The sequence below is a fragment of the Saccostrea cucullata genome, unplaced genomic scaffold (assembly GCF_032062105.1).
Source record: "Saccostrea cucullata isolate Sc308-1 unplaced genomic scaffold, CSIRO_AGI_Scuc_v1 ctg22576, whole genome shotgun sequence".
NCBI classification, from domain to species: Eukaryota; Metazoa; Mollusca; class Bivalvia; order Ostreida; family Ostreidae; genus Saccostrea; species Saccostrea cuccullata.
Genome location: NW_026927431.1, coordinates 1,224 through 29,194, shown reverse-complemented (window position 1 = coordinate 29,194; position 27,971 = coordinate 1,224). Strand labels below are relative to the sequence as shown.

The following is a 27,971-nucleotide window of genomic DNA, read 5'->3' as shown; positions in this document are numbered from 1 at the left end:
ATATTGTATTGTATACACAAAACTTTGTTGACACCAGTCAACACATCAAACGGAGAACTGCACAACATATGCTATTGGGGTAATAACTCTACAGAAATAAGTCTTTATTTAACCTGGCATAAAAATTTCTGTGAGAGCACAGGATATTCGTCATTGCAAACCGTTGTAAGTGCGTTGATTCATAAAATGTCAATGTACACTACTTGATCAGCTGATTATAGATGGTGCTTTTTTTTTACGTATGTGACCCTAATTTTCGATTGTGAGAAAAAACATATCAGACCAAATTTTCTTACCTTGATCGATACCAGTTAACGCTGTGAACAGTACAGCACATAGAACAAATAATTTGTTCGATCTCATCTTTCTTCTACGCCGCAAAAAATTATATTTGTCGGTTAGTTTCGAGTCAACCTTGGAGGAGCAATGGCTTCTTTATTGACACACATGCGCAGACGTAATGCAGTCTTCCGCGTTATCTCCCCATTGACTCTATTTTTTCCCGCTAGGGAAAGATAGATAGTGTGAAATATAGAAAAAAAACTTTTAATTAAAAGTCGGATATAGTATTAATTAGTTAATTAAAATCGAGAGAACGGGGGAAGTGTTAATAAGTGATTACAGATTTTTTTTAAAATATGATATATTAGGCATGACAGAAGAAAACGAGATTAAATGCTTTTATCAATTTTCAGTCTGTATGAATAAAAAACAATATATTAGATAACGTTATACATCAGAATGAGTTTCATCCTCTAGAGGTCCTGAGATTGAGCAATCATGGATTAGTCACCAGTGAGCTCAGGGCTCTTGATGCACGACTCCAATAAAGAGTCCATGAGTCCAGATCGACCCCCCCCCCTTTTTTTTTTAGATCAGAACTTTTGTTGTAAATAAAAAAGAAAATAAATAAACAACAAAAAATAATTCTAATCGTTTTTTTTTTCTCGAGAAAAAGACGTTTATAATATAGGTGGACTTGTGCAGACCTATAACGAGAGAGAGGGGGAGAGAGAGAGAAAGAGAAAGAGAGATTTTGGGCGGGGATTATTTATTGAAGACAAAAAAAAAATGAGGTTGTTTTTTTTTTCTTAATAAGCTAACCTGTGTTTCCTCCAGTTTTTTGTGTTGTTGATGCTAGCGTTGATTTTGATGTTGAATCCGTTTTACTTGAATTCGTCAGAGTTATGTTTGACAAAGTTTCATTTGTTGCTTCGGGGTCATCTGTAACGGACGACTTTGAAAAACTTGCTGTGGGCAATACTGTTGTATCTTAGAAACATAAAGAATGATATGTGATCAGAGGTAGCGACCATTAATTAATACAAATGTTTTATGATACCGGCATATATACATGTCTATAAACTTCAGTTAACAATATATTCACCATATAGCTGGTTATACCCACCTACCTGTATGGCCGTTATGAAATATACTCAATAATATCAAGAAAGTTTGCAACTTCTTAGAAAACATTATAAAAATCCACCTTCAAGGTTAAACCAACAAGAAATTCCTGATCGTGGACTGATATTGTTAGGGGGTTTCGAGCCGGAAGAACATCAATTTCCGTTTTTTTTTTTTTTAAGTTGAAGTATATATGGACATGTACAAAACAAAATACATGTATGTGCCAATTATTCATCATCGTAAAGTAGATCTATGTGACTAAACTTTTCATGATTTGACTTTCGTAGTGGATATCAACTTAAAGTTAATAGAAGTGAATGATGCAAGTACTTGAGAATCATATCTATATAATTGTAAACGTATACGTGGCATAGATCTATTTATAGCAAAAATATCCAATTCTCCAGAATATTGATCAATCTTCTTGGGTACTTTGATTATTATTGCTCTTAATGAGCCCATGTAACACTAGCTGGGCAATGATGCGCAAAACTATACCGGTATTTGATCACTCGGAGCTCCATTAACCGAACACTAACCTCGGACGTCAAAGGTGTTCGATGTACCATCTTGCAGAGTTAGTCATGTGATCTTATTTGAATCTCATTCAAATATTATACTTTTTAAATCCGAGTTACTTTGTTGCAGGCTCAACACTGTGTTAATTCTTGCTTTCAAAGACTACTAACATATTGTTGTAATTAACATGAGGAATTACTCAAAGAAATCTTTTCGAAAAACTTTAGGCAGAGCGAAATATGAAATGAGTGACGAGCAAGTTTCCAGCTGAGAAATGTATCGACTTAATGCGTATTACTCCACCTTTCACATCCGAGGTTTGAATGGAGCGTATAGCGGAGTGGGTAGTGGCCAACTTTTTTTCAAGGCCAACTTCCTTTCACTTCCATTTTTTTCCATACAATACTACATTTCCTTCATATTTCTATATTGTGGTAAGAAGGGGGGAGGACCAACCTTTCAATGGACATTTTCAATGGTAAAGGTAATGTTGGGGAAAAAAGTGGGGGGCCAGCCCCCCCCCTCCCTGTTGCTACGTCCCTGCAGTTAATCCAACGTTGCGATACGGCAATGTTAATGATGTAAACAAGAGTTCAATGTTGACGCGATGTCGACTCGATATCGTCCAACGTTGTGATGTCGACGATGCGAACGATATAAACAAGAAAAAAAGAAGGCAATGTTGACACAACACAATGTCATTGTCAACTCGATATCGTCCAGTATTGGGATGCCGATGATGTGAACGATGTAAATCAGAAAAAAATTAAAATGCTGACAGGTTATCTACTTGATATGGTTTTATTAGAGTTCACACTGCTATTGTCCAACATTGCTTTAATACAAACAATAAAATCATAAAAGGGAGTATAATAATGTTCGCACGCCATCTAACACTAGGATGTCAAAATGGTTGCAATAGTTTCAGCAACAATGCGAGTTGAACGAGGAGCAATGTAGAAGTATGCTTTATAAATTAAGATTATAAGTTCATTTTTAAGATGGGGCCTTGATTCAACGTAGATTTTAGTCAATATCAACACTAGATTCATTGGATAAGAAATCATTCAGTAAACAAATTTTCATCTACATCTACCGATAGCTTACGTGTAAACAGAGACCTCTTCAACAGAGCGAACGTTCGCGGCGCTCACCAAATTTCGTTATACCTCCAAAAAAAAAAAAAAAAATTCGCGAGCGTTCGCTCTTTTGAACAGTACTCAGGTAGACGAACGACGGGAGTGAGAAGCGGAAGTAAAATGTATGCTCGCCGAAGAACCGTGTTCGAAAGAGAAGTAAAACTATTATGCCCCCGAAACGAAAGATTCAGTGGAGCTATGACTTTCATATTTCACAAGTGTATTCCTTCTGACAAGATCTTTCCCTGGGTATCACCAAATTTAACCTTTTGACCTCGACCTTGGAGTTTGACACAAACTTTTACACAAATTACAATTTTTAAGTTTGGCCATAATTTTTGAACGGTAGATACCGTACTAGGACTTTCATATGTATTTTTTGTGACAAGATCTTTCATTGGACACCAACAACTTTAACCGTTTGACCTTGGAGATTTACATACTTGGGGAAAAATCTTAACCTAAACCATAAATTTTGAACGGTTGAGACTAGGGCTTTCATACTTCACATAAAATCCTTGTGAGAAGACCTTTCATTGGATTCTAAAAACTGTGACCCTTTGACCTTGACATTGGATTTTGACCTTCTTTTTAAAAAAAAACAAACATTGGTCATATCTTTTGAAGGGTCAGGGCTAGATCTTTCATGCTTCACATATTTATCCTTTTGACAAGACCTTACAGGGCTTTTTTAGAAACCAACAACTTTGACCCTTTGACCTTGACCCTGGAGTTTGACTTACCTTTCTAAAGCTTATCCTTGATCATAACTTTTGAACAGGTGGTGCTAGGGCTTTTATATTTATATTTCTTGTATTTCTTGTGAGCAGACCTTACTTTGGGCACCAACATATTAAAATTTACATTCAACAAGGTCCAGAAAAGTTTAATCTTCGCTATATTGACATACGGGGGCATCAGTGTTCCACAAACACGTCTTGGTTGTTGTAATAAGTGATACGTTACATCAAACAAAGTATTGAGTATATTACCTGTCCCTGTGGATATTTTGGAATAAGTACAATCCGGATTAAATGCATCCTACGTGAAGTACCTTCTCGGTAACATAGCCACAAGTGGTTCCTCTTTGTATTTAGCGTTTGAGGCATTCCCGGAATCATTCCCTTTACGGTTAGGTAAGAATATATACGAGTGTATCTTGAGATATCTGAAGATATTCAGGTTAAAAAGTACTTTATATGTTTTGTATCATTTAACAGGTCAGACTATAGTATAGGGGCTCGTCAAGATATGTTTGTCGTCTTTCTATTTCACCACCCCTCTAAAAAATACTGAATGAAAATACTCATGAATCCACTGGACACTAGTCTAGCTTTCTAATTCTATTTGTATCAAACACCTCAACACAGTTCTGAGGATCGGAGCAAGATTGACGCTACACTGTGTTTATGATCAAATATCAGAACAAAGCTTTTCTTTACCATCATTTTTTAAATACAATGTTATCTATACTAATCGTTTGTAAATGATACAATTTGTATTTTATGATATTTACGAAAAAGCAATGTTCTGTCCGGGGTGTAAGCAATATGTTGTAGATGGGATATATACCCCCTATTTTTCTTACGAATGTTACTGTGAAGTAACTGTATCGATGAAAATATTATTCATAATGGTTTATAAGCGACAGTCAGAAAGTGTTGAAAAGTGTTCAAAGTGTTAAATCATGAAGCGGATTATTAGAAGGCGTAAACTGCTTCAACCCAGGTTATAGCAGTTTAACTTGGATTGCTGTTTTATTCATTCCTTATTATTTAAATTCAATTTCAATCATAATTAAGTAAAGAAAACAAGAAAATTTCTCCCTTAAAAAGTCTACAAATTGTTCATATTTTAAACTTAACGTCAAGCGGATGGATAAGTTTTTGACGGAGGCAACCCAGGTTATACAATTTAGATGAAATTTTTATCCAATTGAATGACACATTACAACCAGAATTAAATTATTGGAGAATAATGTCCACAGTATTTCTTTGACCTCAGCAATATTAATAGTAGAAGAATTTTTAAAAGTATTTATTTAATCTCTCGAATCTTTGAATATCTAATTTTTTTCTCAGTCCCATCATTTTGAGATATAAGGATATTTAACTGTATTGATCAATACAAGTCATACTGAGTTTACTCTTATATTGAAAGAAATTTGATTGGTTACACCAGCAAATTACATTTATTTTATTGTAACATGTAGCAAACCTTGAAAAATCAATCATTAGAAAACCCTGGTCAATCTAAGTGTTTTATGACCTAGTCTGTCTGCATCTCTAAACCTTGATATGTGTCTGATATCCATCCAATGTCAAAACTCATTTCATTGTCATGTATGACGGTATTGTTAGAAATAAGTGCTTTGTAGAGTTTTTAAATATTTAGAGTTTTTCATTTTCAGTCTTAATTCCATCTGAGTAATCAACAGAACATAATTCCTGACAATAAATGAATTGAATTCCAGATTCTTTAATTTTGTGTGATTGAAATGTTTTTACTTGTAAGTAACATTCAATAAAGTGATATTTTACTGTAACTTTATATATATTTTTTTCTTTTAATCTAGTTTGCTGCAGCTAAATCCTAATGAGAATGCTTGCCAGAGAAAAGCAACAAGGATGACCTACAATGAATAAAAAGAGAAAATTTCCTGTTTCAAAAATCCAGTCAAAGAATATTAGCAGCTTTCAAGACAGCAATGAATACTTGCAAACATATAGAAAAATATTTTTGTCATTCTGCAAGAGCACACATTTTATAAATTTTTCCTCAAGGATATCAACATGCCATCCCAGAGTTATGAACTGACCTTATTCTCAACAGTGATAATTGTGGCAGCAATATTTATATTTCTGGTGGGAGCAGTGACTATACTTCTCAAGTGTGTCAGAATTATTATTTCTCGGTTATCTCTGCTCTTTGGAAGTTCATCTCATCCAAAACAGGAAGTCCAGTTTTATGACAAGAAATCAGACTAACCAGAAGAAAGGTCTTCAATGTGTTCAGTTTTGTTAGAAGAACTTTTTTCAATGTGTTCAGTTTAATTTTACGTGTGCATTTTTTATTTTCCTTATGTTAATTTATTTTATGCATTAAAAATTTGAAATACATCACTATTTCCTGGTCATTGTGTTTTGATAACTGTTCACTATACAACATTTCAGATATATTTTGTTATTTCCTTTTGCCAGGACAACCAAAGATCAGTTAATGAAAAACACAGAGATCTATTTTTACATGGATTTGACTACATCATCAGTGGTGACTTCCAGGTGTATAAACCACTCCAATCTGTCTGTCTGTCATGCTTTTGTCAGTCTGTCATGTCAATCTTTCATGTTAGTCTATCACCAATGCATTTTTTTAGCCTGTCATGCTAAGGAGGGTACCTTTGTGTACTATGTCTCCAACAGTTTAAAATCAACATTATTAATTACGCCCCACTGAGTTAGGGGCTATATACACTTACTATTGAATTACATTGTCCATCTGTTTATATGAAAACAATTCTTCGTAATTGGGAAACTAAGGAAGTTTGAACTTGACACAAAACTTCCCTGAGGTTATGTCATTGTTCTGACCTATTCATTGTTATGACCTATTGTCAAATCGTCATGTTAAAGGTTCATTGCAGGAAGATAAACTTTCTAGTGGAAAAGGGTTCAATTTTTTTAACACTATAAGTGCACCTCCCTGCATCTTGTTGAGCATACAAACAAATGTAATGGTTTGGGCAGTGGATATCAGCCTGGATGGCTCAGTTGGTAGAGCACTGACTGAAGATGCAGGGGTCCTAGGTTCGATTTTTCGGACTAGCCGTACATTTTCTCCCTTCCTGTTACACAAACATAAAAAATCCACAGGTACACAAAATATAAAGATACAAAACAAATTAAGTAACACAAAAAAGAAACAAACAAATACACATGTTAAAAGGAGAACAAATGATAAATTATTTAATTTGTAACTGATTATCTTTAAATGCTCACATTTCTTAGAAAAAAAATTTGCACTATTGTTTTAAAACTTGTCATAAAAAAGGTAAAGATAATAAATATGCATAGTCGATTGATCTAAAAAAAAAATCTATTAAACTATACAACTTTGCAAAGAGGGCATAAACACAGACCTCTGGAAATTCCAGAAGTGGGATCAGGGATAAGGAGGAGTAACATCCCCTGTCGACCGGCCTTACCAGCTGTGAGCATATGTACTGATCAGATGGAATATTCTGTAGTCAAATTCAATATAAAAACAAACAATCTGATTAAAATCAAATCCTTTGATCCGCTCCCGTAGATCGCTACACAAAAGTACACTTTTGTGTAGCGATCTACGGGAGCGGATCAAAGGATTTGATTTTAATCAGATTGAAAAACAAAGGCCTACCAATTGGCTTTAAAATTTTCAATTTCAATCTTTACTTTTATAACAAAATAGAAATTTTACACTAAATAATTAATCATGAATAGTAATCGGTAATCGATGTCAATTTTTGAATTATTAGCTTTACAAATTATTTCTTGTCAGTTTTTTTTTTAAATACAATAATTAATATTAAATGAAATACTAGTATTTCGTAAATTCACTTTTTACAAAAGATATTCATATACATTAAATAAATATTTATTCTTCCTGCTCATGATACATATGTAAAACACAGGCTAACCCAGGTAAATCCTAACCAGAAATCAGACTATAATTGTTATCAAAACATATTTCACACCTATTGTTCTATACCTAATTATTGTGCAAAACGGGAACAACCAAAATAAGTCAGTCAAAATATGTAGCAATGGTGGGACATATTTGCTAACAAGGTCATTATAACAACTAGTCAACTGTAAAATTTACGTAATGCCGACTTAAAATTAGGATGTAGAAACCCTTGCAACATCAACTTTTCTGTAAGTAGCCTCCCTTGAATTAATACTACTTCAGTATCAAAAATACTTATTTTATTGTAGAAGCATCTTTTAGGAAATCATATAAAGCCCATTGTTTCAAGCCAGGGTCTTGATTTCGCATATAGCTCTCTTCAGAAGGGAGAAGATTGTACCTTTTGGCTGTGATTTGCTACGATGCCTCCTCCCCTCTAAGCCCTCTTACCAAGTTCCCTGCAACTTGTTTTTAATGTATTTGATATCCCAGTAAATCACCAGTAATCTTTCATCTCTTTATCAATTTCCCTCCTTCCTCTCCAAATTTTCTTTCATAACCGGTCGGATGTAAAATGTATAAAAGATATGTCTTTGGTTTTTATTTTTGTCTTCTGTGTAAAGATACGTTCTTTATCGTTTTCCCTTTACATTAATTTTTTCCCTAGTCCTCATTATTTTTAGAACATGCTAGAGCCCAGTACATTTACTTAAAAATTAAACTATAGGCACGTCATGGATTACATAACTGAGCAAGGTCAGTATTTACACGTACTAGTATATCACTGGTTCACCATGTGAATAAGCTACGCTTTTATATGGCAAGTTATTACCAAACAAGGAAAACTGTCTTGGACCAGGTAATCAATTAATCATTTATTTGAATCTCTTCATTTTACAACAGTATACAGAAATTAACAAAAAAAGAAAGAAAAGAAAGAAAGAAAGAAAGAAACAACAAAAACAAACATCAGGTGATTTTATACATAACCATAGACTTATAAGGCATGAGTGAATAAAAAACTAAACAAAAAAAAATTAATACGTTGCTATAAATGTGAAGTATGGGAATTTTAAGCCGGGGAGTTTATTTTATTTAGCTTTTTTTTTTTTTAGAGTACCACAAACAATCTACAACAAATGAGGTGATCATCCTTTTAAGTAAATTGAACAAAAGAATATGGGCTTCAACTTCTCAGCGCCAAAATTTTGCTCAATCACTGCATTATCTATATACTAGTATATTATCCTAATTTGACAGTGGTGCAACCAAAACTTGGGGCGTTGGGGTTGGTTGTTTTCAACCGAACTTTCAACGTACGTTTTCTATCGTAAAAACATATTATGTCTGGTAAAGAGTGGGAGCCCAGCGTCACATTTTTTGTAAAAGTATATATGTCTCTCACATCCTATGACTAACACTATATTGATGAAAAATGTCAGCTGTGGTACTTTTCTGACCAATTATTATACTCCATGCAAAATGTTACGGGGGGAGAGAAAACAGGCACGTAGCAGCTGGTGGAAGCGTTCCCCGCACCTTTTTTTCCAAACATCTCTCTCTTCTTTTAAAAAATCTTCGTTGCTTTTGAAGACCACCGGTAGCTTCCTCCCTCTGTTTGTTACAGTAAAGCCAAGCAAGATTCGGTGCTGAAGGAAGTGGGACCTACACCCCCCTCCTCTAACTAAATAGGAGTTTCGTTTTTATTTCTCTGGCTTGCCCCCCCCCCCCTTTCAAAACGCTTGTCACTATGATATTTAATACGTGTACTGTTGACATGTATGTATGTGAACACATTCTTATTCTACTTTTTTTTATTTTAATAAGAGGAGTTGTTAAATAATATTGCAAGGATAAATAATCTAAATAATCTATTAAATACATGTTGTATCTGTATATTTAATACATTTTGTTGAACAATTAATTTCAGCTTTGAGGTCTCGTATTTAATTATTTGCCATTCTTTATTTGGTAATTGGATATTGTGTTTTAATCAATTGTTTGTCCTGTTCAAACCAGATATACAGGGAATATACTGTTTTCCCCGCCTTATTTATACAAAAACTAAACAACATGAGATGTTTTATTTATATCACTAGAGTTCAATCAGTGAGCATGCGCATATTTAACACTAGTGCGACACGGGTTGTCTTAATCGAATACACTCTAGGCACCATATGATATACATGTATGTTCCCTGAAATTTCTGCTGTGAATTTATCGCAGTAAGAAGAAAAAAACTGTCTCTTGTCTCTTCCTATTTTGACAATAATGTTGTTTCTAGCAAAGAAATATGGTGTCCAGATAGGGCCATTTGCTAAAGCTCACCATCGCGTTCAGTAAAACACGCCGTCGCACTAACACGAGTTCGCGCAACACGCTATCGCGCTAACACACAACACGTTGTCACGCTAACACTGCTCCTGATTTGTATTGCTAAATTAATGTTGGACCTGTAAAACATTCGTTGTGGTGGTGGGTGTACCCACTACATTTCCATACAGTAGTGCTCCCTCAATTTAATTCCTTCTCAAGGGAATTATATGTCGGTATAACCCAAGATCCCATCAAAAATTTGTCCCCCCTATTTTCCTGACGTTTATAAGCCTTTAATATCTCCAAAAAATTATTGAAGTATTTGCTTGCAAAAAAAATGTGGGAATTAGATATATTGTGTTTAAAAGGGATTACTCTTTCCTCCTATTTATTCCTTTTATTCCTTTCTTGCCTCCACTGTTAAAAAATTTCTAAACCAACCAATTTGTGTCATTAGTGTAATCTATCATAAGGTTTAATCAATTAAGCATGCGTATTAAAGGTATTAAAGATAATAAAACAGGCAATATCATCTATGAGCAGCGGCAGTTGGCAGTAAGCAGTGAGCAGTTGACAATAAGCAGTAATCAGTTGGCTGTCGTGTATGGAATTCCATAGTCTTTTGTTTCAACAACACCTTATATTAATTTTACAAAAGTAAAAAAAAAAGAAAAAAAAAAACAAACCCGAGATTCTTTTGGGATGAAAGGCTTTGAATATCTGCCTGTTTCAATTTTTTTTATTTGACTGCAAAATAAAAATTTACCACATTTGGACAATTCTCTTTAGAGACAAGCTTTTGTTTTGACATTCAGGCAAAAGTCTGTCCACTTATCTCCCTCGTTTCACTCCTCCGCAAATAAATATTTTCTTGACTAATTTATGGTCGACCCTAATTTATTGAAAAACAAAGAAAAAGAATATACTGTAGGATTGTTTCGTTCATTACAAATCGCATTTTTATTCAAAACATACAAATCAAACTCACAAATTTTTAAAGATAAACAATGCAAGGGCTGGGAGGGCAGGGAAAGCCAAAGACACAAAACAACCTGCGATTCTTTGTAACGAACGTCGCATTAATCGAACATTCCCCGGTAAAAGTACCGTTCACGGTAGCTCAGTTGGTAGAGCGCTCGCTCCGTGATCGAGAGGTCGTGAGTTCGTATCTCGGGCGCGACTGACTTAGTCGTTAAAATGGGTAGCAACTGTTCCTTCGCCATGCGCTCGGCACTTTGAAGTGAAAGTTGCGGGTCCTTCGGATGAGACCTTAAAAACCGAGGCCCCGTGTCAGCGGCAGGCGTTGGCACGATAAAGATCCCTCACTGCTCAATGGCCCTGAGTGCCGAGTAAAGGTCAAAATTTGAAGCCCTTCAAACGGTGCATACGGTGACGTCTCCATAGGAAGTGAAAAATTCTCGAGAGGGACGTTAAACAATATACAATCAATCAATCAATCCCCGGTAAAAGTATTTATAGTGAGCGCTAAATCGCTCGTGCATGAAAAACCAGTTTCTTTAGATACGAAGTTTCACGGAGAATACCGAAGTAAAAACGTAAAGAAATAAATTTCTCTAAGAAAAAAGGAAAATTTGACATTTTAAAACATTTAAGGGGATCTAAATGGATAAGATCATGGCTCACATATTATAGTAGCCTATATATGTATCTTCCCACTGCTTGAAAGAGAAAACTTACATATTAGCACCAAAATTTATAATGATCTTCATCGATTAACCTATAGAGTTACCTTCCTTTTGCCTTTTCCAATGTTATCAGGACGTCGATGTTTAGATTTCCCGCCTTCTGTCAATAGATCATGTGACCTACTTGTCCAAAATGGTGGACAATAATGAGTTCTATGGACGCTGAGGTATAATATGAATACTTTTTTATATCTCGTAACCAGCCTCTATAACCAGGCAGAGCGCATGCGCGCAACAAATTTACATCGAGTTCGGAAAACAGCAGAGAGGAAATTCGAAATAAATAACGAAAACTTAGTAGTGCTATTCTCAGATGCAGAAATTTACGCATAATTCAATAAATTTTTATTTAAAAAGCCAAAGAATTAATAAGTCGACATTGCAATTAGTTGTTATTTGTTTATTTAATCTTTTATTCATTCATTTATAATTTATTTATTTATTTATCTAAATTTATTTATTTATCTATTTATTTATTTATTTATTCATTCATTCGTTTATTTATTTATTTATTTATTATTTTTAATTGTAATAATTATTAATAAACTAAGTAAATTATTTATTCATTCGGAAATTTATTTGTCTGTTTATTTATGAATACATTCTTTTCTTCATTAATTAATTATTCTAATGAGTAATAAATTCTTCTATTTATTTATTTATTTTTCATTTACTTGTTTTATTTAAATAATAAATTTATAGATTAATTTATTATTAATGTTTTAATTCATTCATATTTTAATTTGTTTGTTTATTTGTTTACTTACTTTATATTTTGATTGATTGTTTATTTATTAATTAATTGGTTTCCTTCTTTCTTTATTGGTTTATTTATTATTTCTGATAATTAAGTAAATGTTTGATTAACTGATAAATAATTTATTTATTTATTTATCTTATTTATTCCTTTTTATTATTATTCTTTGAAGATTAATCAATCAATAAATTAATTTATTATTCTAATTATCTTTTTATTTATTTATTTATTTATTTATTGAGTATTTATTTTTTTCTCTCTCAGGGTCTGTATACCCATCACCAGGGTCTATTTACCCATCACCAGGGTCTATATACCCATCACCAAGGTCTATATACCCATCACCAGGGTCTGTATACCCATCACCAGGGTCTGTATTATCGATCACCAGGGTTTATATACCCATCACCAGGGTCTGTATACCCATCACCAAGGTCTATAATATCTATCACCAAGGTTTATATACCCATCACCAGGGTCTATATACCCAGTGCCAGGGTTTGTATACCCATCACCAGGGTCTATATACCCATCACCAGGGTCTCTATACCCATCACCAGGGTCTCTATACCCATCACCAGGGTCCATATTATCTATCACCAGGGTTTATATTACCATCACCAGAGTCTGTAATCCCATCACCAGGGTATGTTCACCCATCACCAGCGTCTATATACCCATCACCAGGGTCTGTATTATCTATCACCAGAGTATGTACACCTATCACCAGGGTCTATATACCCATCTCCAGGGTCTGTATACCCATTTCCAGGGTCCATATACCCATCACCAGGGCCCATATTATCTATCACCAGGGTCTGTATACCCATCATCATGGTCTATATACCCCATCACCAGGGTCTATATTATCTATCACCAGGGTCTGTGTACCCATTACCAGGGTCTGTATACCCATCACCAGGGTCTATATATCCATAACCAGGATCTTTATACCCATAACCAGGGTCTATATACCCATCACCAGGGTTTGTATACCCATCACCAGGGTCTGTATACCCATTACCAGGGTCCATATTATCTATCACCAGGGTTTATATTACTCATCACCAGGGTCTATATACCCATCAAAAGGGTCTATATTCACATCACAAGGGTCCATATCATCTATCACCAGGGTATATATATACCCATCACCAGGGTCTTTTCACCCATCACCAGGGTCTGTATACCCATTTCAAGGGTCTATATACCCATCACCAAGTTCTATATTATCTATCACCAGGGTCTGTATACCCATCACTAGGGTCTGCATACCCATCACCAGGGTCTGTATACCCATCAAAAGGGTACATACCCATCAACAGGGTCTGTATTATCTATCACCAAGGTCTATATACCCATCACCAATGTCTGTTATATCTATCACCAGGGTCTGTATACCCATCACCAGGGTTTGTATACCCATCACCAGAGTCTGTATTATCTTTCAACAGGGTCTGCATACCCATCACCAGGGTTTGTATACCCATCACCAGGGTCTGTATTATCTATCACCAGGGTCTGTATACCCATCACCAGGGTCTATATACCCATCACCAGGGTCTTTAATATCTATCACCAGGGTCTGTATAGCCATCACCAGGGTCTGTATACCCATCACCAGGGTTTGTATACCCATCACAAGGGTCTGTATTATCTATCACCAGGGTCTGTATACCCATCACCAATGTCTGTTATATCTATCACCAGGGTCTGTATACCCATCACCAGGATTTGTATACCCATCACCAGAGTCTGTATTATCTTTCAACAGGGTCTGCATACCCATCACCAGGGTTTGTATACCCATCACCAGGGTCTGTATTATCTATCACCAGGGTCTGTATACCCATCACCAGGGTCTATATACCCATCACCAGGGTCTTTAATATCTATCACCAGGGTCTGTATAGCCATCACCAGGGTCTGTATAGCCATCACCAGGGTTTGTATACCCATCACAAGGGTCCATGATATCTATCACCAGGGTTTATATACCCATCACCAGGGTTTGTATACCCATCACCAAGGTCTGTATACCCATCACCAGGGTCTGTATACCAATCACTAGGGTCCATATTATCTATCACCAGGGTTTATATTACCATCACCAGAGTCTGTAATCCCATCACCAGGCCATATACCCATCACCAGCGTCTATATTCACATCACAAGGGTCCATATTATCTATCACCAGGGATTATATACCCATCACCAGGGTCTTTTCACCCATCACCAGGGTCTATATTATCTATCACCAGGGTCTGTACACCCATCACCAGGGTCTATATCATCTATCACCAGGGTCTGTATTCCCATCACCAGGGTCTATATACCAATCATGAGGGTTTGTATACCCATCACCAGGGTCTGTATACCCATCATCAGGGTCTATATTATCTATCACTAGGGTCTCCATAACCATCACCAGGGTCTATATACCCATCACGAGGGTTTGTATACCCATCACCAGGGTCTGAATACCTATCACCAGGGTCTATATACCCATCACCAGGGTCCATATTATCGATCACCAGGGACTGTATACCCATCACCAGAGTCTGTATACAAATCACTCGGGTCTGTATACCAATCACCAGGGTCTGTATTATCTATCATCAAGGTCTGTATACCCATCATCAGGGTCTGTATACCTATCACCCGGGTCTATATACCCATCCCCAGGGTCTATATACCTTCAACAGGGTCTATATTTTCTATCACCAGGGTTTGTATACCCATCACCAGGGTCTATATACCCATCACCAGGATCTATATATCAATCACCAAGATCCATATACAGATCACCCATTTCTCGTTATCAGCAAGGGTTTATCACCAACAGTTTTTATTTACATAGGTTTTATTTGATATCACCAAGAGTATGTGCATTGCAGAGGGTCTGTCAAGGGTCTTAGTATCAACAAGGGTCAATGACTCTATGTATCACTCAGGGTTTTTATCACTAAGGTCTTGTGTATAACTAATATTACGGTATCACCAAGGGTATGTGTATCATTAAGGGTCTGTGTTCTACCACTTATGGTGTCTATCACCAACAGTCTATGTATCAGTAAGGGTCTATGTATTACCAAGGGTATGTGCATCATAAAGTGTCTGTCAATAACCAGTGGTCTGTGTGTCAACAAGGGTTTCTATCACCAGGTGTACTGTATATGTATCACCAAGGGCCTATTTATCACCCAGGGTCTGTATCAACAAGGGTAAATGTATCTCCAAGGGTCTATGCATCACCATGATTATGTGTATCACCAAGGGTAAATGTATCTCCAAGGGTATATGTATCACCAAGATTATGTGTATCACCGAGATTATGTGTATCACCAAGGGTCTGTGTATCATAAAGGGTCTGTGTTCTACCAGGGGTCTATGTATCACCAAGTGTCTATGTATCACCAGTGGTCTATGATCGTCAAGGGTCTTTTTATCACCAAGGGTATGTGTATTACCTAGGGTCTGTGTATCACGAAGTGTCGGTGTATCAACTAGGGTCTATGTATCACCTAGGGTCTGTCTATCACCAGTGGTCTTAGTATCACCAAAACTTTGTGTATCACCTAGGGCTTGTGTATCACCAGTGGTCTATGTATCACCAAGGAATTATATATCACCTGGAGTCTGTATCAACAAGGATAAGTTCACTTAGGATATGTATGTCTCCAAGGGTCTTTATTACCAAGGATATGTATATCACCAAGGTTTTGTGTATTATTGAGGGCCTGTGTATCACCAAGGGTATATATTGTATCACCTAGGGTCTGTGTATCAATTAGGGCCTGTGTATCACCAAAGGTCTATATATCACATAGGGTCTGTGTATCACCGGTTGTTTATGTATCATCAAGGGTCTATGTATCACCTAGGGTCTTTATCAACAAGGATCTGTATCACTAAGGGTCTGTATGTATGCCACCAAGGGTCTGTATTACCGAGGATATGTGTATCACTAAGGGTTTGTGTATTATCGAGGGTCTGTGCACCTTTGTCCATCAGCAGGGTTTGAATACCTATCATAAGAGTGTGCATGTTTATTACATATGTCTGAATAGCCATATCAAGGAAATTTTTATTCTTGCAGGGTTTTATTGCATTATTTTGTAGGCCTGTATGGTGTCTAACATAATTTGCATTATTAAAATGAAATCCAATATTAAGAAGGTCTATGGATGTGTTTAGTAAAGTTAACCTCTTGTAGAGAAGGAATGATCGAATTGTATAAAGAAATACATGTATATTGATTTTCTTATGATTAAAATTTCTTGATTCTAATATTGATCTTATTTACTTTTTATTTTGTAGTGTCAGTCTGTTAAAGAGAATGCAAAGGACATTCAAATTAACTTAAAACGATGGGCAAAGAGTTTATTTATGTGGATTGTGGAAATATATTTACATTGTTAATGTGAATCGATGTATTTTGATTCCTCTTTTGGATATATTGAGATAAATTTTATTAACAAAATATTTATTCATACCTTAGTCGATTACTCATTTACTTTATTCGAATGATAGTTGAATATACGGAACATTTGATGGAAATAAAATTTTTATAATTCAGATTTCACTTGTATATACATAAGTTATATTTATAACAAAAACCTCCTTACCTGCATTTATAAAAAGTAACATGAAATATCTATGTGTATGTTGCACATAGATGTTAAGAGGAACCTAACGTATTGACAATTAAGGCACGTAACATGGGGGGGGGGTGTTGCCCCCTTCCCCCTGTTTTCTAAACGCATCATTTAACTTTTAAACATATTCATTGAAAGGTCGACCCCCTATACTTTTCAGAAGATCGGACTCTCGTATTCAACAGATGAATTATCTATTACAAACCGTTTATGAATACTTTATTTTTTATCTTATGATAATGTTTAATTTTTCATACACTTATTATAAATCAAAAGCGGTTAAGGGTAAGGATAAAAATTTCATACGTAATTTTAATTATGCGATTGTGACCGGTGTCAACCCTTTCCTGTCTCAAACAAGCTGACAATAGCCAGCAATTGTTCTTTCAGCTACAAGACCGGCTAAGAATTACTAGTGCCCTGATCAAAGCATAATTCACCTGTGTAATGCCCCTGACAAAACTATTAGGAGTCCAATTTATCTTTGACCTTGACATTTGACCTTAACAAAACTTTAATCTTGGCCAAAGCTTTGCACTTGATGATCGAGACAGGTCTTTTACATCTTTATGTGAAAAGATTTGACAAATGAACTTTGCCATAGACGACTGCATCCCATTCAAAAATTACAGACACTGCATATCATTTCCCTGCAGCAAAATTACACTTTGGTTTTCTGCTTGACAAAATGTCATTATTCAGAATTTGTAGAGTTTGTAGAATGCATCTATTTTGGCACCTTTATTCTACTGTCATGAACCTCTATATCGAACATAAATGAAATTTGAACTTTGTGTTGGTCGATCTACTTTTATGAAGATTTCTACCATTGTACACTTTATTCATTAATTATGAAGAGATGTATATGTTCAGATTTTCTGTGGAACAAATGAACAACATGTTGGAACTTTATGATTTCTTTCCATTTATGAAATAGATGAATCAAGGTACATAAAGACTGAAATTTTCAATGTCAAAATATTTCCACATAAATAAAAATCTTTGTCTATCGATATAAAGTTCAATGCCCTTTGCTTCCTCCTTAACAAGATTCAACTACAAAATAAAAAAAGTATGCTATAATGACAACATAAAATAATAACTTTAGATCAAGAAATTTTAATCTCAAGACAATCTTTATAGTTCATTATACAATACGATCAGGCCTTCTCTACAAAATGTTAACCTTGTAACTGAACACACCCAAAGACATCCTTAAAAGTAATTGGATTTCATTTTGATAATGCAAAAAATGTTGGACATCCTAAAGAAAATAAGGTACTTCGACCCCGCAAGAGGGAAAATCCTTAATACGGCTTTTCAGACTTATGTAATAAGTATACACACTCTTCTGATAGGTTAATGATCATTGCTGATGGACAAAAAGTACACAAACCCATGGTGATACACAGACCCTTGGTGATACATAGACCCTTGTTGATACACAGACGTTAGGTGATACACAGACCCTAGGTGATACACAGACACAAGGTGATACACAGACCCAAGGTGATACATAGACCCTTGGTGATACATAGAACCTAGGTGATACACAGACCCAAGGTGATACACAGACCCTTGGTGATACACAGACCCTTGGTGATACACAGACCCTAGGTGATACACAGACCCAAGGTGATACACAGACCCTAGGTGATACACAGACCCTAGGTGATACACAGACCCAGGGTGATACACAGACCCTAGGTGATACACAGATCCTGGGTGATACACAGACCCTAGGTGATACACGGACCCTAGGTGATACACAGACCCTAGGTGATACACAGATTCTTGGTGATACAAAGACCCTTGGTGAAAACACTTGGTGATACAAAGATTCTTGTTGATACAAAGACGTTAGGTGATACACAGACCCCAGGTGATACACAGACCCAGGGTGATACACAGACCCTAGGTGATACATAGACCCTTGGTGATACACAGACCCTATGTGATACACAGACCCTAGGTGATACACATACCCAGGGTGATACATAGACCCAAGGTGATACACAGACCCTAGGTGATACACAGACCCTAGGTGATACACAGACCCTAGGTGATACATAGACCCAAGGTGATACACAGACCCTAGGTGATACACAGACCCTAGGTGATACACAGACCCAAGGTAATACACAGACCTTAGGTTATACATAGACCCTTGGTAATACAAAGGCCCTATGAGATAAACAGACCCTTGGCGATACACAGACCCTCGGTGATACATTGACCATTGGTAATACACAGACCCTTGGTGATACATTTACCCTTGATGACACACAGACCCTTGGTAATACATTAACCCTTGGTGACAAATAGACCCTAGGTGATACAAACAAGCACTTGGTGATAAACATAACCTTGGTGATACAGTCCCCTGGTGATACACATACCGTTGGTGAAACACAAGGCATTGGTAATATACATACTTTTTATGATACATAGACCCTTGGTGACAAAGATTCTGCGTGATACATAGAAACATAGACCCTTGTTGATACTAAGACCCTTGACAAACCCTCTGTGATGCACATACTCTTGGTTATATTAAAAACCAAACCCTTGCAAATACAGACTCTTTCTGATACACCATTGTTAATATAGAGAAAAGTGATCAATATACAGAAACTGGTAATAAGTATGTAGACCCTGGTACGTGACAGGTAATACTTCTCCTAGATATAGATATACAAACCTTGATGATTGGTAATAGCGGTAATGACTCTGGTGATGGGCAAAGAGAACCTGTAGAGTGTTTATAAAGACCCTGGTGATGGGTATATAGACCCTGGTGATGGGTATACAGACCCTGGTGATGGGTATATAGACCCTGGTGATGGGTATACAGACCCTGATGATGGGTATACAAACCCTGGTGATGGGTATACAGACCCTGGTGATGGGTATACAGACCCTGGTGATGTGTATATAGACCCTGGTGATGGGTATACAGACCCAGGTGATAGATAATACAGACCCTGGTGATTGGTATATAGACCCTGGTGATGGGTATACAGACTCTGCTGATGTGTATATAGACCCACCCTGGTTATGGGTATACAGACCCTGATGATGGGTATTCAGACCCTGGTGATAGATAATATAGACCCTGATGATGGGTATACAAACCCTGGTGATGGGTATATAAACCCTGGTGATAGATATTATGGACCCTGGTGATGGGTATACAAACCCTGGTGATGGGTATACAGACCCTGGTGATAGATATAACAGACATTGGTGATGGGTATACAGACCCTGGTGATAGATAATACAGACCCTGGTGATGGGTATATAGACCCTGGTGATGGGTATACAGACCCTGGTGATAGATAATACAGACCCTGGTGATGGGTATGTAGACCCTGGTGATGGGTATACAGACCCTGGTGATGGGTATGCAGACCCTAGTGATGGGTATACAGACCCTAATGATAGATATTAAAGACCCTAGTGATGGGTTTATAGACCCTGGTGATGGGTATACAGACCCTGGTGATAGATAATACAGACCCTGGTGATGGGTATACAGACCCTGGTGATAGATAATACAGACCCTGGTGATGGGTATATAGACCCTGGTGATGGGTATACAGACCCTGGTGATAGATAATACAGACCCTGGTGATGGGTATGTAGACCCTGGTGATGGGTATACAGACCCTGGTGATGGGTATGCAGACCCTGGGGGTATACAGACCCTGGTGATAGATAATACAGACCCTGGTGATGGGTATATAGACCCTGGTGATAGATAATACAGACACTGGTGATGGGTATACAGATCCTGGTGATAGATAATACAGACACTGGTGATGGGTATACAGACCCTGGTGATAGATAATACAGACCCTGTTGGTGGGTATGTAGACCCTGGTGATGGGTATGCAGACCCTGGTGATAGATAATACAGACCCTGGTGATGGGTATATAGATCCTGGTGATGGGTATACAGACCCTGGTGATAGATATAACAGACATTGGTGATGGGTATACAGACCCTGGTGATAGATAATACAGACCCTGGTGATAGATAATACAGACCCTGGTGATGGGTATATAGACCCTGGTGATGGGTATACAGACCCTGGTGATAGATAATACAGACCCTGGTGATGGGTATGTAGACCCTGGTGATGGGTATACAGACCCTGGTGATGGGTATATAGACCCTGGTGATAGATTATACAGACCCTGGTGATGGGTATACAGACCCTGGTGATGGGTATATAGACCTTGGTGATGGGTATACAGACCCTGGTGATAGATGAAACAGACCCTGGTGATGGGTATACAAACCCTGGTGATGGGTATACAAACCCTGGCGATGGGTAAACAAACCCTGGTGATAGATAATACAGACCCTGGTGATGGGTTTACAAACCCTGGTGATGGGTATACAGACCCTGGTGATAGATAATACAGACCCTGGTGATGGGTATATAGACCCTGGTGATAGATAATACAGACCCTGGTGATGGGTATACAGACCCTGGTGAATGGTATATAGACCTTGGTGATGGGTATACAGACCCTGGTGATGGGTATACAGACTCTGGTGATGGGTATACAAACCCTGGTGATGGGTATACAGACCCTGGTGATAGATAATACAGACCCTGGTGATGGGTATACAAACCCTGGTGTTGGGTATACAAACCCTGGTGATGGGTATACAGACCCTGGTGATAGAGAATACAGACCCTGGTGATAGAGAATACAGACCCTGGTGATGGGTATACAAACCCTGGTGATAGATAATAAAGACCCTGGTGATAGATAATACAGACCCTGGTGATGGGTATATAGACCCTGGTGATGGGTATACAGACCCTGGTGATAGGCATACAGACCCTGGTGATGGGTATACAGACCCTGGTGATAGATAATACAGACCCTGGTGATGGGTATACAGACCCTGGTGATGGGTATACAGACCCTGTTGATATATGATACAGACCCTGCTGATGGGTATATACAGACCCTGGTGAACAAATTACAGACCATGGTGATGGGAACACAAACCCTGGCAATAGATAAACAGAACTTGATTATAACAGAAAAAGTAGGAATGAATGAATTAAAGAATGAATGAATGAATGAATAAATTAATAATTAAATTCATTAATAAATAAAAAAAAAGAATAAAAAGGAATGAATATGATAAATTAATTATCTATTTATTAGTAAATCAATCATTTACTTAATTATTAGAAATAATAAATAGATTGATAAATAGATAAATAAATATATAAATAAATAAATAAGAAATAAATAAATAAATAAATAAATAAATCAATAAATAAATAAATAAACAATCAAGCAAAATATAAAGTAAGTAACAAATAAACAAACAAATTAAAATCTAAATGAATTAACTCATAAATTATAGATTAATCAATAAATTTATTAATTAAATAATAGAATAATTAATAAATAATAGAGGAATTAATTACTCATTAGAATAATTAATTAATGAAGAAAAGAATGTATAAATGAATAAACAGACAAATAAATTTCCTGATGAATAAATAATTAAGTTACCTAGTTCATTGATTATTAGAATTAAATGAATTAATTAAACAAATAAAATAAATAAATGAATGAATAAAAGATTAAATAAATAAATAGATACTAATTGCAAAGTTGACATATTAATTCTTTGGCTTTTTAAATAAAAATTTATTGAATTATGCGTAAATTTCTGCATCTGAGAATAGCACTACTAAGTTTTCGTTATCTATTTCGAATTTCCTCTCTGCTGTTTTCCGAACTCGATGTAAATTTGTTGCGCGCATGCGCTCTGCCTGGTTATAGAGGCTGGTTACGAGATCCAAAAAAGTATTCATATTATACCTCGGACGCTGCAACACATGAAAATGAAGGAGCCTCACTCTCCAGAGCCTGGGAAAGGATTTTTAAAAACAAAAAATAAATTTCGTGAGTTGAACAACCCGTTATATATTCATTGTAACATTTGATAGTCTTTATAACTCATTAAACTATTGAAACTGTTTCATGTGGTCGATCTCAACATGTCACAATGTGTACAAATATTTATAGTTTTCAAGATACTGATAAATGTTTTAAGGGTTGGAATCCTGATTCAGATTTGCATGAGGTTTTTAGTTTACTTAAAATATTGTAATTTGATAAAAATATAATTGAGTAAATTTAAGTAAATGGACGTTTGTTACTAGATAAAAAGGTTAAAAGTTTTTGTAAATATTAGTAAGGCCACGCTCCTACTAGCACTAGCTAGTGGGTTAGCCTTGTAGAAGTTGATGGCTCGTTTTCATACTCATCCTCAACTTTCAGTTCAGAAATCAACTTAATGAAAAACCAAACCAGACCTCACTTCGATCAGTGTTTTAGGTCTGATGTAGCTGCAGAACTGTAGCTCTCCAAAAAAATTTATTGACAGACTGGTCTGTCAATATATATATTTTTTTTTTGAAAGCTACAGTACTGCTTAGTTTGATGTGATATCATAGACATAGTTTGGATTCACATGTATATGTCATTTTGCCAATGAAAGGTGATTAATATCATACATGTTAACTCTACAGCTTTAGGCGGAAGTTACTGTAAACCAACTTTTATTCGCGTGCAAGAAATTTTCGCGAAGTTTGTGAGGGCCTCAATATCACAAATATTTCTTGCCATGAAGCAGTCCATTAAGTCTTTGTGTCTATAAATAACAGATCAAAAAAGGCTTGATCGCAAAAATTAATCATCACAAACTAGTTTAATCCCGGTAAATCACGAAATAAAAGTTGTCGCGAATAAAAGTTGGTTTACAGTAACCGTTTTTATATCCCATCTCCTGCCTATCGCTTTTTCCATTATTCCTAAATCTACTGTTTTTCTTTAACTCTCGTAAAATCCCCTTATAGATATCATGTGAGTGACATGTGAGCAAATGTTACATTTTGTAGTGGTCATATTAAGGCAATATATATATATCTTCCTAAATCCATGAGTTAAACAATGCGCGCAATGCTACCTTTTCTGAGGGCTGAATCGATCTCCCCCTTTTTCATCACAGTGGTTAACATGTAGGTTAACAAGTATTTTAATATACTGATCATTATATTTTCTCAATAACACTTTTAATGATCTATAGTGACACATATTTGCAAAATCTGTGTCACTAGATTTGTTCATTCGTTAAAAAGTTTAGAAGATGAATTGTTCAATGGGCATATAGTGAGTTCTTTATACAGTTTATCTTCTTAATAATGAAATGATGGTCTTTACATACCACTCTTTTGATAAAAACTGTTGTCAATGAATATACCGGTAAGTGATTCTACTTTGTTTTGTTTGTTTCCTAATCCTTTTATGAAGCATAAAGGTTTAAGAAAATACAACCCCAAAGCCTAGAAAAGCTGCCTATATTTACAAATTATTAGGTGAAAGGTTTTAGTATTTGTTTGGCAGATAAAAAAAAACTTTTAACATTCATAACAATATTCTGCCTTCAATTATGAATGTAGGGAATGTGGCACTTCACTCATGATATGAATATCACCCCCCCCCCTTGCCCCCCCCCCCCCCATTAGTCTTATTTATATTGTTTCAACAGACATTTGAGCATGATGTAACTGTTCATTATCTCCATATTTGATACATTTGCCTTAATTTAAACAATAAAATGCTTTCTTTATTTGTTATTACTGGAATTAACGGAAGCAGCTGTTGCAGAAAAAATAAATAACCCGCTATGTAAATTTTTTCTGCAATAGCTGCGACCGTTAATTCCAGTAATAACAAACAAAGAAAGACATTTTATTGTTTATATTTGTATCTGTTTAAATAATCATTTAAAGAAGGATTAAAAAGTTTAATTATTGTATTAATGATGCAAATGTCTTTGTATGTTTCATTGATGGAGCAGCCATGCACTGATCAAGAAATCTGTACAGGCGACATGCCTTATGTAGTTCATGCAGTGATTAACGCAATGGGTTTTCTTAAGAAATAAAGGAGAAAATATTCAGTGGATGTAAATATAGCATCTTAATTGATTTGTGAAATCTCATTTGAAAACAGTGCAGTGACTGAGTGTAATACATGCCCAAATGAAGCATTTATGCAGAATATTGAATGGTAGTGGTTATGGTGCCTATTAATTGATCCATTTCAGGCTACAAGCAGCCAGCTACATTAGTGACATTAATCTGAAACTCCAAAATTGCATAAACATTAACTTCATTTTTAGGAATATGGGTAATACTTGCCTGAAGCTTATAATTATTGCTAATAAAGAATACATGCATGCACTGTGACTATGGTTATCGTATCTGCTGTAGCATTTACAATGCTATAGTATATGACACATTGTGGCTGTTGAGTTAATTAGGTGATAGCAACCCTTTGACATATTGTAGCTATTGAGTTTATCTGATGATAGGCCAAAAGAATCATATGTCAATTCTACATTGAACGAATGAGGCTTATGTTCCTGTGTATAAGATGACCTCTGAATGTGTTTTATATTATATCACCAAATGTGAAGAGTAATTGATGTTTTATATTCCATCTTGGTTATGGATTTTACTGTAGTTTTGTGTAATTACATTGGAGGTATGTTAAACAGATGTATGTACTAGTATGGAGTGTATGGGTATAGATGTGGACTATAATTAACAAGGGTGCTTGTAAACTGGAGTAAAGTTCTTTTAATCTGTGGATATGGGAACTAATAGTGAATCCAGTAAGTACATGTAAATGTAGCTTAAAGATACCGATGAGGAATATCTTTATTGTTTAATTAAGTTAGGATCAGGTGAAATAAAGATAATGAAATAGGGTAGCTAAAATCATTGTTATAGTTTTAATTAGATATAAAATAGTCAATGAATTAAATTTGAAAAGATATGAATAAATGAATTTAAAAAGAAAACAAGAACAAAAAATAGCAAAGCATGCAGTTTTTTAAAAATGTATATATCAATGTATGTTTTTTCATTTCTTTTACTTACACAGTTAAGACCCTTTTAATGTAATTGCTCTTTGATGGGTATACATGTCAACATGTCACTTTCAACCCTCGTTCCCTGACATAAATATTTCATATCATTTTAAATGATAAATTGTAAAATACACTATTCATGATCAACTTCTATATTCATCATATTGAGCTTTCCCTGTGAAGAGATGTTTGTGTATGTCTACCAGTGGCTATGATGAGTATATACACATAAGTCGCATTACTTAGCCCCTGTAATATATGAGTTTTTAAAGCTTCTGTTACAGACGCTAACACTCTAAATCAATATGTATATCCTTCACTAACCAGCAGTCAGCTTATTTATCATGAAACGGGGACAGATATTGATCTGCACAAAAAAAAACTCATAAAAAGGGGGAGAACTTTATAAAATATCATGTTTTGTTTAACACCATTCAACAAATGACAGATGCAAAAAAACATAAATATCATGCACAATTTCAGAGAACTGGAGAAAGCATATATATAAAAATACATCAGAAGTGACTATTTTGGATAATCTATCATAAAAGCTCATAAACCATAACCCCCCCCCCCCCCCCCCCCCCCCCCCCCCCCCACCCCGAAATAGGATTGTCACTTTTTTTTCTTTTTTTTTTTTGACTTGTCAACACATTTCTGAGGTAGGATTTTTTTTTGACTGGGTTGGACCCCCCGTCGAAAAAAATTTCTGGATCCTCGTCTGATAATATTTATAGTGCACTTATAACATTTCAAATAACTCTGTAGTATATAACTGTTCCAAAGAAATAATTATTTCAGATGATTAACAATTTAAAATTACTTTTGGTAAAGAATCTTTTATATTCATTGATTTGAAAACATATATTGCATGAAATGTCAAGAAACAGTGTTTATGCCAGAACATCTATCATTAAATGTATAGCAAATTAAGTTAAAATTCTCATTTAGTTTGTTATACCTTTAGGTTCACGGATATTAGCTAAGAAGCTGATACATGTTCCGACCAGTCGTCTGGTGGCGTCCAGTCACATTCTCCGTAACACCGTCCCCACCCAGGACTGTGATGTACTTGTCACCTTCCCAGCCGACACTGACACCACCACCCTCGTGTGGCTCCTGGACCGACTCAGAGCCAGGTCCCCCCACCTCATCATCCATGTCCATCACCATAGCAACACCAAAGGCTCCATGTTCCATCTGACTGCAACTTATGAGGGGTGAGGCTTTTTATCATTCATCTTATGTACAGTCAGATCAGCTTTAAAAATCACTCAACTGACAATTCTTTGCTCATCAATTCATAAAGTGACAGGGGTATCCATCCAGTTTTATCCATACATATTATGTGGGCTTTCCCATGGCATTAATATGAAATGGACTTTATACAATTATACTTATATGGGAGCAATTAAGGGAGATGTCACAGCTCACATTATCTCAAGTATTTGGTTTCTTTTTTACAGGCCCTTGGATAAGACTAAGTTCTCAGATATATTGAAAATTCTTTATACTTTTGAACATCTGCCTTATTTACAGACATTTAATTATCATGTAAACTCAATAAAAGTATAAATTTTATCAAACTTAATCATGTAGTGTCAAATTTGGTTACCTTTAAAGCACGACTTCCTTCAGCATCAGGGTAATTTATATACATGTATTTTATGCAGCTGGAGATATGTAGCTCTGTGGGCTATAAAACCCTGAAGTCCTTCTCAATTGTTTAAAATTAATGAGTGTAAGATCTGCCATTAATATTAAAAATGCTCAAAATTTAAAAAAAAAGATTTCAATCCTGAGCATTACAGAGGC

General features: G+C 35.7%; 1 protein-coding gene and 2 long non-coding RNA genes across 3 annotated transcripts; 2 read left to right on the top strand and 1 right to left on the bottom strand.

Moving 5' to 3' along the window:
- Nucleotides 1-1,218: 1,218 nt before the first annotated feature.
- On the bottom strand, nucleotides 1,219-1,573 carry LOC134274464 (uncharacterized). The gene is made up of 2 exons (XR_009993623.1): nucleotides 1,413-1,573; nucleotides 1,219-1,272 (listed from the first exon to the last, which is right to left on the bottom strand). It is a non-coding gene; the product is annotated as an uncharacterized LOC134274464 (long non-coding RNA).
- Nucleotides 1,574-4,136: 2,563 nt separating this feature from the next.
- LOC134274463 (uncharacterized) lies at nucleotides 4,137-6,299 on the top strand. Its single transcript, XR_009993622.1, has 3 exons — nucleotides 4,137-4,204; nucleotides 5,644-6,206; nucleotides 6,285-6,299. It is a non-coding gene; the product is annotated as an uncharacterized LOC134274463 (long non-coding RNA).
- A 16,745-nt stretch (nucleotides 6,300-23,044) lies between these two features.
- On the top strand, nucleotides 23,045-27,376 carry LOC134274462 (anoctamin-8-like; the record flags this gene model as incomplete). The annotated part of the gene is made up of 2 exons (XM_062756744.1): nucleotides 23,045-23,119; nucleotides 27,124-27,376. Coding segments are annotated over exons 1-2 (320 nt in total), but the record flags the coding sequence as incomplete, so codon positions are not given.
- Nucleotides 27,377-27,971: the final 595 nt, after the last annotated feature.